Source organism: Gopherus flavomarginatus, chromosome 19 (assembly GCF_025201925.1).
Source record: "Gopherus flavomarginatus isolate rGopFla2 chromosome 19, rGopFla2.mat.asm, whole genome shotgun sequence".
NCBI lineage: Eukaryota > Metazoa > Chordata > Testudines > Testudinidae > Gopherus > Gopherus flavomarginatus.
The window spans coordinates 8310158-8324332 of record NC_066635.1 but is presented as its reverse complement, the minus strand read 5'-3'; the positions used below and the strand labels follow the sequence as shown (position 1 = coordinate 8324332).

The window sequence follows — 14175 nt, the reverse complement described above, 5'->3', positions numbered from 1 at the left end:
ACAGTTCTTTTAATCACCTGCATTCCCAGGCCTTTTCCTATCTTGGCATCGTCTCTTAACAACTCTCAAGAGTTTGCTGAGAAGTGCCTTAACTGCAGCCTTTCCCTTCCTGCTTGTTTTTCCTGACAGCCACCTATTAATCTAAACCAATATAGTCATACAGTAAACATCCCAATAACCATCTCAACATACTGTATTAATAAATTACAGAGACGCTCCAAATCCATCACAGAGTCTTCCAGGCACTACGGCGAAGGTCCTTCCCCTTTCAGGGTAAGTCAAGTTCCAAAGATAGGCTTCCAGCAACTCTCCCAGGGTCAAGCAGTGCTGCAGCTCTTCTCTGAGACTCAGAATCCTTACCCTGTTTATTCAGGGGTTCCCTCCCCAGCAACCTCAATATACCCCACTAGTGCTGTATTGCCCAAGCCTCTTCCTTCTTCTGTGCACCCTTCCCAACTTCTTCTAAATCTTACCTCCTCAACTCCTCCCAGCTGTCTGCTCCCCAGCATTCTCTAGCCCAGCAATTCTCAGCCAGGGGTCTGAGGCCCCCTAAGGGGCTGTGAGCAGGTTTCAGGGGGTTTGCCAAGCAGGGCCAACATTCAGTTCAGTGGGACCAGGCGCAGAGAGCCAAAGCCCTGCCATCGAGAGCTGAAGCTGAAGCCTGAGCAGCTTAGTGTCATGGGGCTCCTGGTGGCGTGGGGCCCTGGCCAATTGCCCTGCTTGCTGCCCCCTAATGTCAGCTCTGGCTTTTACATGCAGAAAAACAATTGTGGCCTAAATGAGCCATGCAATTTTTATAGTATGTTGGGTGGGAGGGGAGAGGAGAGAGTCAGAAAAATGTTGAGAACCCCCACTCTAGCCCACCACGAAGAACCTCCTGCCAGTCTTTCTCCTGAGCCACAGGCTTGCCTTATATACTGTAGCCTGTCACATGACTGACACTTAACCTGACCCCCAGTCAGGACTTGCTCTCTGTTTGGTCATGTGATCTTTAGAAGACCTACGAGTCCCAGAATATCTGTCCTTAAAGGAGCCAAGCCTTGGAACACGGCTGGCTGGACCCATGCCACAACTACTCTTAAAGAGAGGACAGATTGCCCTGTTACACAGGAAATGCAGCTAGCTAATAGAGCACCAGGCTGGGTACATATGAACACATAGCATTTTTCATAAGTTAGTAGTTTCAAAAAAGTTGCCATTGTGCACTGCAAATGGCTTCTTGATTGAGCAGATCTTAGCAGAGGGGAAATTAATTTTTCCTCCTTATATCTCTAACTGGGAGGAGGGTTGCTCCAACCCAGTGAGGTAGCTGAGTAGTCCCCATGCTGCTCCTCTCACTTCCCTGCGCCACCAGAACTGGGGAGAAGCAGGAGCCTATCAAACACATACCCTGCATGCATTCAAGAGATGGGCAATAATAATGGCTCTGGGATCCTTCTCAGTCATCCCCGCCACAAGATCATGTTATGGGTGCTCTGACCAGCTGATTACCAGGATCCCCTCTCTCCTTCCTCTACGGATGCTTCCAGACTTTAGGGTGTATTGTTATGCCAGGGTTTTAGTAGCCTCCTCTCTTCCCTAGCAATGGTGGCATGAAAAGCCAGGAGCCTTGAGTCCTGGGTATGGGTAGAGCGCTACCTGCCCCTTTCTGAGGCTGCACAGAATCTTATCATAGAAAGTCAGGAGCTTCCATCATTGGGAGTGAGAGCCTCTCATGAGTCATGGATTTGAGCTTGTTGCCTTTAGTGGGAGTTTTGCTTGAGGATAAAGACTTCAGAATTTGGCCAACATGTTCAGCAGAAAAGTAACTGAAATTCCTCTGTTCTAACTGTAAAATGTCAGGTGCTGTACAGTAGCCAGATGCAAAACTAAAGCCTAGTCTCTGTATCAGCTAATTGGTCAGTGGGTGGAGATGAGCAGGACATTTGGCTTCTGCATTATTGCTTCTCCACAGTAAAGTCAACACAGCATATAATGAAAGGAAACTCCTCCATCAGGCACAAGAAAAGGTTTGTCTGCATAGCAAATATTTCCTCTTCTCTATAGTGCTTCTACCTAGGATACTTTGGAATTCATCTTTTTATCTAGAAAGTGCAAGGACCAGACCAAATCTCTCATTGGGTCCTGAATGTGATCATTTGGATGCTATCCCATATAATTTCTTTGCATCTATTGTTCTTCCCTTTATTGTAATTGCTTTAGATGTTGGCAAACTGAAAGACAAGCACTTGTTAACACATGTATTTTTCAGCCCCCCATTGCTCTTAGAAGCTGAAAATTTTACCTTATTTATTAAGAACAGCATCACCTTTCCCACGTTTAAAGTCTCCAGGTGAGTCCATTTTTTTTTAAAGAGATCAAATGTCAAATCTGTATGACTTCCTTTTTTCTGATCGCTCATGAGTTTGATCCCTGCCACTATGTAAAGCGATGTAGTATTGTACTTATAGCTTTTGGCTCATTTGATGCAGAAAACACCATCTTTTGTTCCTGAGTCCAGTATTTAGTTGACTGCAGAATTCTATAACAAATCAGTTAGCAGGAATCAGGACTGGTCCTTAAACGAGTCTCTAACCAAGATGGAGCTGAAAACTCTGACCCTCCAAACAATAAGACCGCTCATGTGAGTAAAGTTCTGAACTTATTCGCAAGAGCAGGGCCTAACTTTATAACACGTGGTTTAGTGTAGCTGGGAGTGAGTCTCAGCCTGGGCAGACAGATTTGCACTAGTGTAAGGGCTTGTCTACACTGGCAATTTTACAGAGCTGCAACTTTCTCGCCAGGGGTGTGAAAAAACACCCCACAGAGTGCAGCAAGTTTCAGCGCTGTAAAGCACCAGTGTAAACAGTGCACCAGCACTGGGAGCCACGCCCCTCGTGGAGGTGGGTTTTTTTTAGAGTGCTGGGAGAACTCTGCCGCGACCGCACAAGCCCCGTTAAAGCACTGCCAGTGTAGACTAGCCCTAACTCTCTCACCTTCTGGGTATGGTGTTCTGTCCCATCTAGTGGCACCAGGACCACTTAGAGAGAGAGAGTTAAAATGAGTATGCTCTACAGCCTTAGCTAAGAGCTAGTTGGCTTTTAGCTCATGGAGTAGAGGCTCATGCTCTAAGATCCAGAGGCCCCACATTCAATCCCACCCGCTGACAACCAGGGTCTGCTGGTGTTACACTAGCACACTAAAAATAGTGGCGTAGATGTTGCTGTACTGGCAGAGACTCACTCCCAGCTACACTGAAACATACGTTATAAAGTTAGGCCACCTGAACTGAGATACAGGAGATTGGGTGGCTAGCCCGAGCCTCTGCAGCAATGTCCACACTGCTTTTTTTGCCGTGATAGCTCAAGCCCAGCTAGCATGAGTCTGTCTACCCAGACTGGGAAGCTCACATGCAGCTGCAGTGTAGCCATACCCCTAGTGGCTAGAGCACTGGATTGGGACTCAGGAGACCTAGTTCTATTCCCAGCTGTGCCACTGACCTTGGACAAGTCACTTTGCCTTCTATATGCCTCACTTTACCCATCTGTAAAATGGGGGTAATCATGCTGACATCCTTTGTAAAGCACTTTGAGATCTACTGATGAAAAATGCTTACATAGGAACTAGGTAGTATTAGAAGGAACACTTCAGCTATGTAAAACCTGCTGCGTTGGTGCTAGCATTCAGCTGTATTTGGCTGTAAATGGTGTCTAATTTTAGTTTTAAAATCAGAGAAGCGGAGATTGCAATTAAATTTACTGGAGAGCTCAGTTGTCATGGCACACACACCTCTCTTCTTTCTCTGTCTTTTTATTCTTCTGAAGGCAGAAATATAAAATGAAGTACTACAGTGGGAGCAGCTAACGCACCAGGACAATCTAGATTGTCTAGAAATTGTCAAAGGCCCTTCACATCATTACAATTTCTGTTTCTATTACAGTAATTGATTTAGGAAATAATTCCCTCAGTGCCTCTCTGTAAACTGTCTCTCTGACCAAACGAACAGGTGTAAGAGGATTCGTTGCTAGTCTTATTATAAATTTAATCCAGAACAAATGAACAAAAGTCATTTGTGCTGGGCATGACAGATTTCCCTTCTATAGATTTGTACTGTCCCTGTACTATTTATGAGGTTAAATACACAGTAACTTGACATTAATCCATGCTGCTCTCTGAAGCAGCATGTATTCAGTAGAGTCTGTCCAGCCCACCATTACTCAGTGCCATGGATTGCCAGTTCACCCAAGACTCCCAGGAGAGGAGAAAGAGACTAAGATATTCTACAGTTGTAATAAGGTGAAATGCACAGAACCCAGCTAAACAAATCCCTCTATCATATTTTGCCTTCACTATCTTAATTTCTGCATGACAAAACCATGTTACAAAGTTAAAATGGGACCAGTTACACTGATGTAAATCCAGACGAACTCCAACTGACTTGAATGAAGTTACTCTGGTTTACAATAGTGTAAGTGAGTGTTATGCCCTTTTGGCCAGGAACTCTCTTAGTATGTGTTAGTACATCACCTAGCACAATGGGACCTGTCCTGATTATACTGCAATATAAGCAAACAAACAACAGAAACGATCTGGAGCACTGTGCCTATAATGGTTTATAGCTAAAAGCCGCTCTTCCACTGCTTTCAAAACAGTCTTGTCTCAATCCCTATTTCTGTCTCTGTGTCTCTAAATTATAAGTTTTGTGAAACAAAGTAAGTTCTTTGCTCTTGTGTTGCTGATTTTAAAGCACGATGCTCATTATGGCCTAGTTTTTCGAAAGAGCTCAATACTCACTCAGGCATGAAGGCATGTGTCCAGATTTTCAAAAGAACTTGGCACATTGGGTGCAGAACTCTTATGAGACTCTGGACATCAGCTGCTGGGTGGTGAGTAATGAGCTCATTTGAAAATCTGGCTTTTTATACCACAACTAATCATAAACTATCACATTTCATTCAGTTGACATGCAGATTCTTTTTTATTCACAGACGCAACCTGGTGGAGGGCATTACCACAAGCTATCTGAAAAAATGCACCTACCACAAAAACAAAGATCCCTTTTGCCCTGTGTTTGAGCTGGGATACATCGTGAAGGAATCAGGACAAAATTTTCGTGCCCTGGCCCTTCAGGTACACAGATTTCAACTGATGTTTGCTTTGGTCATGAGAATGAGGGGGCATATGAGGTTGACCTGAAATTTTTTTTGTCTTGTTTTTTGGTTTTTTTGGCCACTGAAGTGAAAAATCATCATTAGCACAGCTCTATACCTTGATCCATAGTTCTGACCAATCACTTTATATATTTTGTTTGCAGCAAAATCCAAACTTGGCAAATAGGAGTCAACAAGGTGTCCTTTTGGGGGGCTGAGAGCATGTCAGCATGCTGTCTTGTAAGTTCAGACAGCAGCAGATCTCCCCCTTCCCCTCCCCCCTCGCCTCTCTCTCTCACACACACAGCTTTCCACAGTAATGGTTGCTTTGTCTCAGAACAGATAAGCATGCCGGCTGTCAGAAACGGAGCTTTCAAAGGGCACGGCATGCCTGCAATGATTCCAAAACAATGACAAGAGTGGCCAGTTGATTTAAGGGGATTATGGGACATTCCGGAGGCTGATCAGAGTACAGTAATGCAACACCTCGTTCACACTGACGCTGGGGCACTCCAGAAGGGGTGCATCAAACATTATTCTACTCGCCGAGGTGGAGTATGAGGAGCGCTCTACCCATGGAGTCAAAGCGCTCTACGTGTCTTGCCAGTGTGGACAGGTAGTGAGTTAGAGCGCCCAGGGCTCCTTTAATGTGCTGTAACTTGGAAGTGTAGCCAAGTCCTTAGACTACAGAGAAATATGGTCTAATCTGCAAAAAGAGATCAGGAAAGGCAGAGCATTTTGTGCTCATGTTAACAAGGATTGTGTGTATTTGCCACGTTGCTGATCACAAGGTGCTACAATGTTGTTTGTTTTAGAACAAATAAAGAGGGTTTTTTTTTCTGTCTCCACCCTTATCCTATTTGGCCTTTGTATTGAGAAACTCACCACTGCTTTGGTTCAGGCTTTTTTGCTTCCTTATTGCTTTTTGTTAACATTTCCCTCTCCACCTCCACAAGTGCACATGCATGGCTCATACACAAGCCACCTGTCTACATGTTAGCATCTTACACCAGGGAAGAGGAATAGGTGAAACATGTTACTATGGAGCTGTGTCGACGTTGCTCAGTTGATTAGATGGAAAATGACCTCCTGAATCCAGCACTATCTAATCTGTGCCCCCTCCTCTTCCTCTCTCCTTCCTAACCACAAGAATCTGATATGTTCTCTCCATCACTGGCCCAGCCTCATGAGTGACAGTTCCAAGCCCACAGCAGTTGTGTACTAACTATTGATCCACTGAACTGGCTATAAAAGCTAGTAAAACACGGAATCCATGCTACTTACTGTATGCACAGAAATGGGGCCTATACATGAAGACACTGTACCTCCCTGTTACCATTCTTTTTATTTGTTGTTGTATTTCCAATGGTAGCCCATTGTAACTGGTTGAGAGATTAATCTTTTCAGCATGATTGGCCAGATCTGTCTGTTTAAGGGGTTACAAGTTTATCTCTCTCTAATCCAAGGAAGAGCATTCCTACAGATGGGCATGAGCTGCAAAATTTGGATCCACGCCCAGCCTGCACTTCAAATTTTAGGGATTTTCAGATGCAGGCTTTTGGCTTGGGCTTCTCTCTAATAATCACAAAATGAAAGTCCCTTCTCTCACAAACACAGGATGCAATCATTCTATCCACCAGCTTGGGCTGTGACATCAACCCTGCTGCCCCAGTACTTAGTGGAAGGGGTCGTAGCTGCTCAGGGTCATGCTTCTAGACACAGGTTACTGAACAAAGAGGAGGCAACCTTGTGAGCACTATAGTGATACCATGTAAACAGCAACAGTCAGCACAGCCAGCATTACTAGGCTCCTGTATCCAACATGAGGACTTCCCAGTGAAGCTCTTGATCTGCTGTTTCCGAATGGAGCAGCATGATAGTAGAAGAGGCATTGGAGGCTCTACTAGTAAGTGAGGGTGAGGCTAACATGGCAAGTGTGTCATACAAAGAACCAGATGATTGCAAGGAGTAATCCTATGACACTGAGAGTCCTGGGTGAAGAAAGGGAAATAAATCGGCAGGACTATGTATCATGACTGGATCTCTGGTCCCTTAGTAGCATCTTTGGAGCCAGCTGTGGAGAGTGAGTTTATGGAGAAGGAAAACGCATCCCTTTCCAAATTAAAAAGCTAACAAAACCAGGATGCAGCAGAGCATCCTGAGCACAAATTTTTGCATGATAATGATGTGGATATTTCCTGTCCTTTTGTCGTGTCTCTCATAGGGTGGGGTTGTCGGTATCACCATAGACTGGGACTGTGACCTCGACTGGCCTGTGACATACTGTAAACCTGTTTACCAGTTTCATGGACTTTACAATGATGACAATAATGTTTCATCAGGCTTCAACTTCAGGTAAGATGGCCCTATTGTCTTCTGTTCAGCCTTCATATATAGTTTCTTTCATCCTGGAGGATCTCAAAGCACATTACAGACTCTATAAAAACAGGGATTATTCTCCCGGTTACCAAAATAAATGTCACGTTGCATGTGCAAAGAGCAGCCGTTTGCTTTAGACCAGGAAGTGAAAATTCTCCACCTCCCTTTAATCAGTTGTCCTTCCTCTCTCTTCCTCTTCTCACACAGCCAGGCACTCACTCTACACTCCTAGCTCTGAGCCATTGCAAAACCCTCCCGGGGTCACACATATGCCCCAAATTAAAAACACCATCATAATCATAACACGATATATTTCCTTTGCTGAAATGGGTTAGCAGATCCCATAACTGTCATTATAGCTGTGTAGTGCTACACCTGGCACTGCACTTAATAGTAACATGTAGCTCATATATAGCACTTTGCATTCTTAGATCTCAAAACACAGGCGGTCAGTATCATTACTGCCTCTCTGTGATGACAGGCAGGGCGGCTGGGCCAAATTTGAGTGAGTGACATTGTGACTTAGTGTATGGGGTCAACGATTTGATCTGGCTCCCCTGCTGTCATAACGGGGGGAGGGGGAATAGGGAGGCAGCCAGGCCAAACCTGAGCGGCACTGTGACCCTCTGTGCCGGGTTCCAATGCCAAGAGCAGGGCCAACCCCCTGGGACAGGAGCCGCTCCTGCAGGGTGAGTGCAGAGTAGGCTTGCTCTCTGACCCTACCAACCCCGCAGAGTTGGCGGTGCCATGCCAGCAGGTGCTGCTGAGAATGGTCTGTGCTCCCTCAGTGGGGTGAGGAGGAGCAGAAGTACCCAAGTCAATGATTTTGGGGTTCCCCCCATCAAACTTGGATGCTGGCTGGGCTGCAAAAAAAGACAACATGCAGTTGGTGGGTCACCTTATTAATATGTTCCAAATGTAGTAAGAGCATGGGTATATTCACTACACATATTGTCAAGAACAAGGTATTTGTGAGTTAGGCCAAACTTTCCTAAAACCAGCCAGATACTCTCTAAACTGGTACCGCAGTGATCACAGAAATTCACACTCTACATTCATTCACCCATTAGTGGCACAGGAGTCTCAGTCGAGTGCCTCATCATAGGTTGCCTACCTATAGATATTGAAATACCCATCCGTTTTTTTGTATTTGTTTGTTATTCATTTCTTTAGATTTACGTAATAGTAACAAAATGAGAGCCCTGTGCACCGTAATACTTATTCTTCTTGTAATAACATAATACACTCAGTAACAATAAACAACAAATGTTCAGACAGGAGCAAACGAACTCATCTCATCCTAGCCAGTCGTGAAATTTTCAGTTGAATATTTTCAGTTCATTCACTGATTTTGATTTGGAAGAGGTTAGCTTCAGGATAAAAATAATACTAACAAGCTGTTATCTAACACTTTTCCTTAGCTCTTATCCTCAAAGCACTTTACAAAGGATGTCACTATTATTAGCCTCATTTTCCAGATGGGGAAACTGAGGCACCAAGCAGGGAAGTGACTTGTCCTAGGTCATCCAGCAGGGCAAGAGTCTCCCAAGTCCCAGTCCCTTCCTCTGTCCACTCAGTCACAGAAGTTCTAGTTTCTCAGTTTTCTAAGTGGTTTATATTAGTTTCGTTTATTTTTGTTTTCTAAAGACCGTGAAAGGCCATTTAACATATTATCTGTCTGATTGGAAAGGTATGCCAAATACTACAGAGATAACGGAACTGACTACAGGACCTTGTACAAGGTGTTTGGAATCCGGTTCGATATCCTGGTGAATGGAAAGGTAACATCCTGTGTGAATTCATTTTAAATTTAATTCACAGATTTCTCATGAGCCTAGCTTTTAATTTCATGGCCAGTTCATGTGTTGTTATATAATCCACTTCAGTATCTGAACCTAATGCATCTCAGGGTCTTAGAATGAAGGTTGAATGAGAGTCAGGATGGTGCGTATGCCATTTCCATATATCCCTAAAGTTCATTTACTGAAGCAGAGGGGTTGAATTGTTTCAGAAAACTTTGTAGGGATGGATATGATTTCTGCTGGAGTCCTGGGTGCTTCCTGCTGTGCCAGAGCACACTCTCTCTCTCTCTCTCTCTCTCTCTCTCTGCTAGTTAATAGATAAACTGCCAGTAGATGGCACTTGGGAACATGTAGCATAGTTCCTGGTTTTGCAAATGGTTCTCTCTGTACAGCTATTTGCACCAGCTCTTTACACTTTCCACAATGGCCATTGAGCACTGCAAGCCATCTTCGAAAGATGGAGTTTAAAGGTAATAGGTCACAGTCATCAAATCTAATGGTTTGGTCAGTCAGAAAGTAACCATTGTGAGCTGATGGTCTCTGTCTTTTCCTGGTGCCCACATCCCAGAATCACGCCTACATTAGTATAGATGGCACTATGGTTGGCAGTCTCAGCACAGACATCAAGCATGGGTGTGGAGATAGACTTGCCTCTTGTCACTAGAAACTGGTCTCTTTGGGTCATGAGTAGTTGAGGAGCATTGCGGGAGGAGCATAAGGAAAGTCATTGGAACTGCCCATCCTTTTCCTGTTCTTTGCCTAAATAGAGAACTCCAGTTGCATGGATGGAAATCCCAGTGTCTTCAGGAATATTCAGTTCACAAAAGAAAAAGAATGTAATGGCTTGATATCTAAAATGCCCCGTCACCCCATCCTCTTCTCTAGAAGGGAGTCCACAGCTCCTGCAGAACTTTGAGAGGGAGTGAACTCTTTCAGTGGTAGCCATGCAAGGTTCCTGAGCAGGGTCATCTCTAGCCCTACCTGTTCCTTCCCCCTGCAGGATTCCTCTGCTTTATGAAGAGAACCTGCCTATTTTCTCTGCTTTTATTCAGGCAGGTAAATTTAACATCATCCCAACGATGACCACGATAGGTTCTGGAATTGGTATATTTGGAGTGGTGAGTATTGCTGTGTCCAGCCTGCATCTGAACGTGCAAATTATTCTGCTTGCATGTGGCACTGAAGTGAAAGTGACTCTGAGCTATAGCAAAATACCAGCTCCACATAGGCATCTGCCTGGCCCTGTAAATCTGGAAAATGCAAAATGAATAGAGAAGATATTTCCTTGCAGCGCTCATCTATCTCCAGATCCCCTAGATATGAACAAACCACGGTGCAATGGGGTTTGATGTTAGACAGTCTGCATATCAGCTTGGGCTGCCATCTTGCTGGACCCAGTCAAGCTAAGGAAAGTCAGACTTGGTCAATATTTTCCTGGGAGACCTCCAAAAGAAACGCTAGAGCAAATATTCTGGCTGATAGGTAGAGGTCTTCCTTCTGCATGTGTACCAAACCAATACCCCAGCATAGTTTTCAGTGGTGAGGTTCTGTCTTTGAGGTGAGATACCACATTGGGATCCTGCTGCTTGTGGCCATTAAAGACTGCATGGAACCTTTTGCAACAGGAAGGGTGTTAAATTTAGAGTGTTTGCCAAATTACAGTTTAAGTAATTACTTTCTGCCTACATAAGTCCCCTGGCTTGAATCCTGCATGTATCACTTCTGTCCTAAACTAAGGTGCAGCCTGACTGTGCACTATTAAACAGCTGCCATGTTCCACGTCCAAAGTCGATGAAGTGACTGCTGTTTGCAAGGTGCTTTGGGATACTTTGGAATGAATGATGTAGACTCGGGAGATTGGTGCAGATTCCTGGTTTAGAGGATCTAATACTTTAGGTTCTGCCCTAACCATGGTTTGGTTTCTGTGTCATACTTTGTCTGATTTAAGGCATCTGTAGTGTGTGATCTGCTCCTGCTGCACTTTCTCCCACGACGAGATTATTACAAACAGAGGAAATTCAAATATGCGGAAATGAGGACTCCTGTGTCTGTAAGTAACAATTCATTTCTCTTTTACCTGAGACTGCAGAGGGCAGGAGGTATTTGTACATATGTATGTGTGTTCATGTATAGAGATTATACAACAAATCTGTGTGTGTGTGTGTATAAAAATATATTGGAGAGCAGCTAGACACTTCCCTCTTTGGATGGGTTGGATCTAGTGATTGTCAAATCCATATAACACTGAACAGAGACTAGAACCCAGGACCTTCAGCTCTGAAGTTAGAAAGCCCTTTGATATGAAGAATTTCCATTAGCTCTCTGCTTATTCCCTCAGTGATCCAATCACTTAAGAGCGACAGTCATGTGCCTTTAGGGTGAGGTTTTCAAAAGCAGTCAGTGTTTGCGCTAACTCTGCAATGACTGGAGTCAATGGCAAAACTTCCATTGGCTGCAGTGGGAGCAGAGCTAGGCCAGCACTGAGTGCTTTTAAAACCCCCACCCATGTCACCTTAGAATAACATTGCAACATTGTAAATCCAGGTTGTTTTTCACAGCTGCCTAATGGATCTGGACTGTCAATTTCCATTCAAATTAACAGCTATTCCAGAAATTAAATTTTAATGGGTGTTGAGCACCCAGATCTCCTAGATGGATTTGCAAATCTCAGACCTTATGTCTAATGATCCATTCTGAGTCGTGAGATTGAGTGGGGGTTAAATCCTTTGCTCCGTCTACTGTGCATCCTACAGGCCAAGAGGTGACTTGCAGAAAGAACTTATTCTTGGGTGTTTTAAAAGAATACCCATTGAAATCTGGGGTAATTCATGAGTCACTGGTCATACACTTACTGATCTTTCTAGGATACCTTTTAACTAGTGCTGTCAAGCGATTAAAAAAATTAATCGTGATTAATCAAATTGTTAAACAATAATAGAATACCATTTATTTAAATATTTTTGGATGTTTTCTACATTTTCAAATATATTGATTTCAACTACAACACAGAATAAAAAGTGTACAGTGCTCACTTTACATTTATTTTTATTATAAGTATTTGCACTGTAAAAAAACAAAATAGTAATTTTCAATTTACCTAATACAAGTACTGTAAATTGAGCAATCTCTTTATCATGAAAGTTGAACTTACACATGTAGAATTACAGTATGTACAAAAAACCTGCATTCAAAAATAAACCAATGTAAAATTTTAGAGCCTGCAAGTCCACTCAGTCCTACTTCTCGTTCAGCCAATTGCTCAGACAAACAAGTTGGTTTACATTTGCAGGAGATAATGCTGCTTGCTTTTTGTTTACATCATCATCTGAAGGCATTCTCATGGCATTGTTGTAGCTGACATCGCAAGATATTTACATGCCAGATGCGCCAAAGATTCATATGTCCCTTCATGCTTCAACCACCATTCTAGGGGATATGCATCCATCCTGATGATGGGTTCTGCTCAATAACAATCCAAAGCAAAGCAGACTGACTCATGCTCATTTTCATTATCTCAGTCAGGTGCCATCAGCAGAAGGTTGATTTTTTTTTTGATGGTTCGGGTTCTGTAGTTTCCACACTGGAGTGTTGCTCTTTTAAGACTTCTGAAAGCATGTGCCACACTCCATCCCTCTCAGATTTTGGAAGGCACTTCAGAATCTTAAACCTTGGGTTGAGTGCTGTAGCTATCTTTAGAAATCTCACATTGGTACCTTCTTTGCATTTTGTCAAATCTGCAGTGAAAGTGTTCTTAAAATGAACAACATGTGCTGGGTCATCATCTGACATTGCTATAACATGAAATATATGGCAGAATGCAGATAAAGCAGAGCAGGGGACATACAATTCTCCCTCAAAGAGTTCAGTCACAAATTTAATTAACACATTTTTTTAACAAGCATCATCAGCATGGAAGCATGTCCTCTGGAATGGTGGCTGAAGCATGAAGGGGCATACGAATGTTTAGCATACCTGGCATGTAAATACCTAAAAAAGTGCCAGGCAATTGCCTGTTCTTACTTTCTGGTAACACTGTAAATAAGAAGAGGACAGCATTATCTCCTGTAAATGTGAATAAACTTGTTTGTCTTAGCAATTAGCTGAACAAGAAGTAGGACTGAGTGGACTTGTAGGCTCTGAAGTTTTACATTGTTTTGTTTTTGAGTGCAGTTATGTAACAAAAAAAAATTTATATTTATAAATTGTACTTTCACAACAAAGAGTTTTCACTACAGTACTTTGAGGTGACCTGAAAAATACTATTTCTTCTGTTTATCATTTTTACAGTGCAAATATTTATAATAAAATATATCACACTTTGATTTCAATTACAACACAGAATATATACGAAAATGTAGAAAAACATCCAAACTATTTAATAAATTTCAATTGGTATTCTCTTGTTTAACAGTGCGATTAAAACTGCGATTAATCGCAATTAATTTTTGTGAATTGACTGCGATTAATTGACAGCCTTACTTTTAACACAGACTTACTCTGATTTCCAAAGAGTTGGGAATGCTTCACTAAGCAGGGTGTGAAACATACTGAGACCAATTGGATCATGGTTACTGTTGCACAAACAGAGATTAATCTTTATTACTGATGCCGTTGTGGGGTAATCCCAGAAGGAATAATTGTTTAATTTGGTTTGGACTGGGCAATATCACAGGAAAAAGAAGAGGCTTCCCCTTCCTCCATGAGCAATCTGCAGAACAATGTGATGGGCTCTCAGTGAAACGTAAGTGGCCTCTCCTATCTAAGTTAGATGAACCACTGGAAGTTGATGAAGTCACACCATTCGACCCAGTGGTGAATTTGGTCGTCCCTATTTCACACAAGGCACGAGAAAGATGCTGTTAAGA

The 14175-nt window shown here is 43.0% G+C and overlaps 1 protein-coding gene across 3 annotated transcripts in view; it reads left to right on the top strand.

The window, feature by feature from the left end:
- P2RX1 (purinergic receptor P2X 1) overlaps positions 1 to 14175 on the top strand; it is a 34191-nt gene that overhangs the window by 18671 nt on the left and 1345 nt on the right. The window contains exons 6-12 of one of the 3 annotated variants that reach the window (XM_050929424.1): positions 2252 to 2332; positions 4968 to 5109; positions 7354 to 7484; positions 9199 to 9289; positions 10363 to 10428; positions 11259 to 11360; positions 13983 to 14051. In XM_050929424.1, the coding sequence (XP_050785381.1) occupies positions 2252 to 2332; positions 4968 to 5109; positions 7354 to 7484; positions 9199 to 9289; positions 10363 to 10428; positions 11259 to 11360; positions 13983 to 14048 (679 nt within the window). In that variant the 3' untranslated portion in view covers positions 14049 to 14051. Of the gene's footprint in view, positions 1 to 2251; positions 2333 to 4967; positions 5110 to 7353; positions 7485 to 9198; positions 9290 to 10310; positions 10429 to 11258; positions 11361 to 13982; positions 14052 to 14175 lie in introns of those variants that run through there. The other 2 variants (XM_050929425.1, XM_050929426.1) reach the window with 2 other exon arrangements.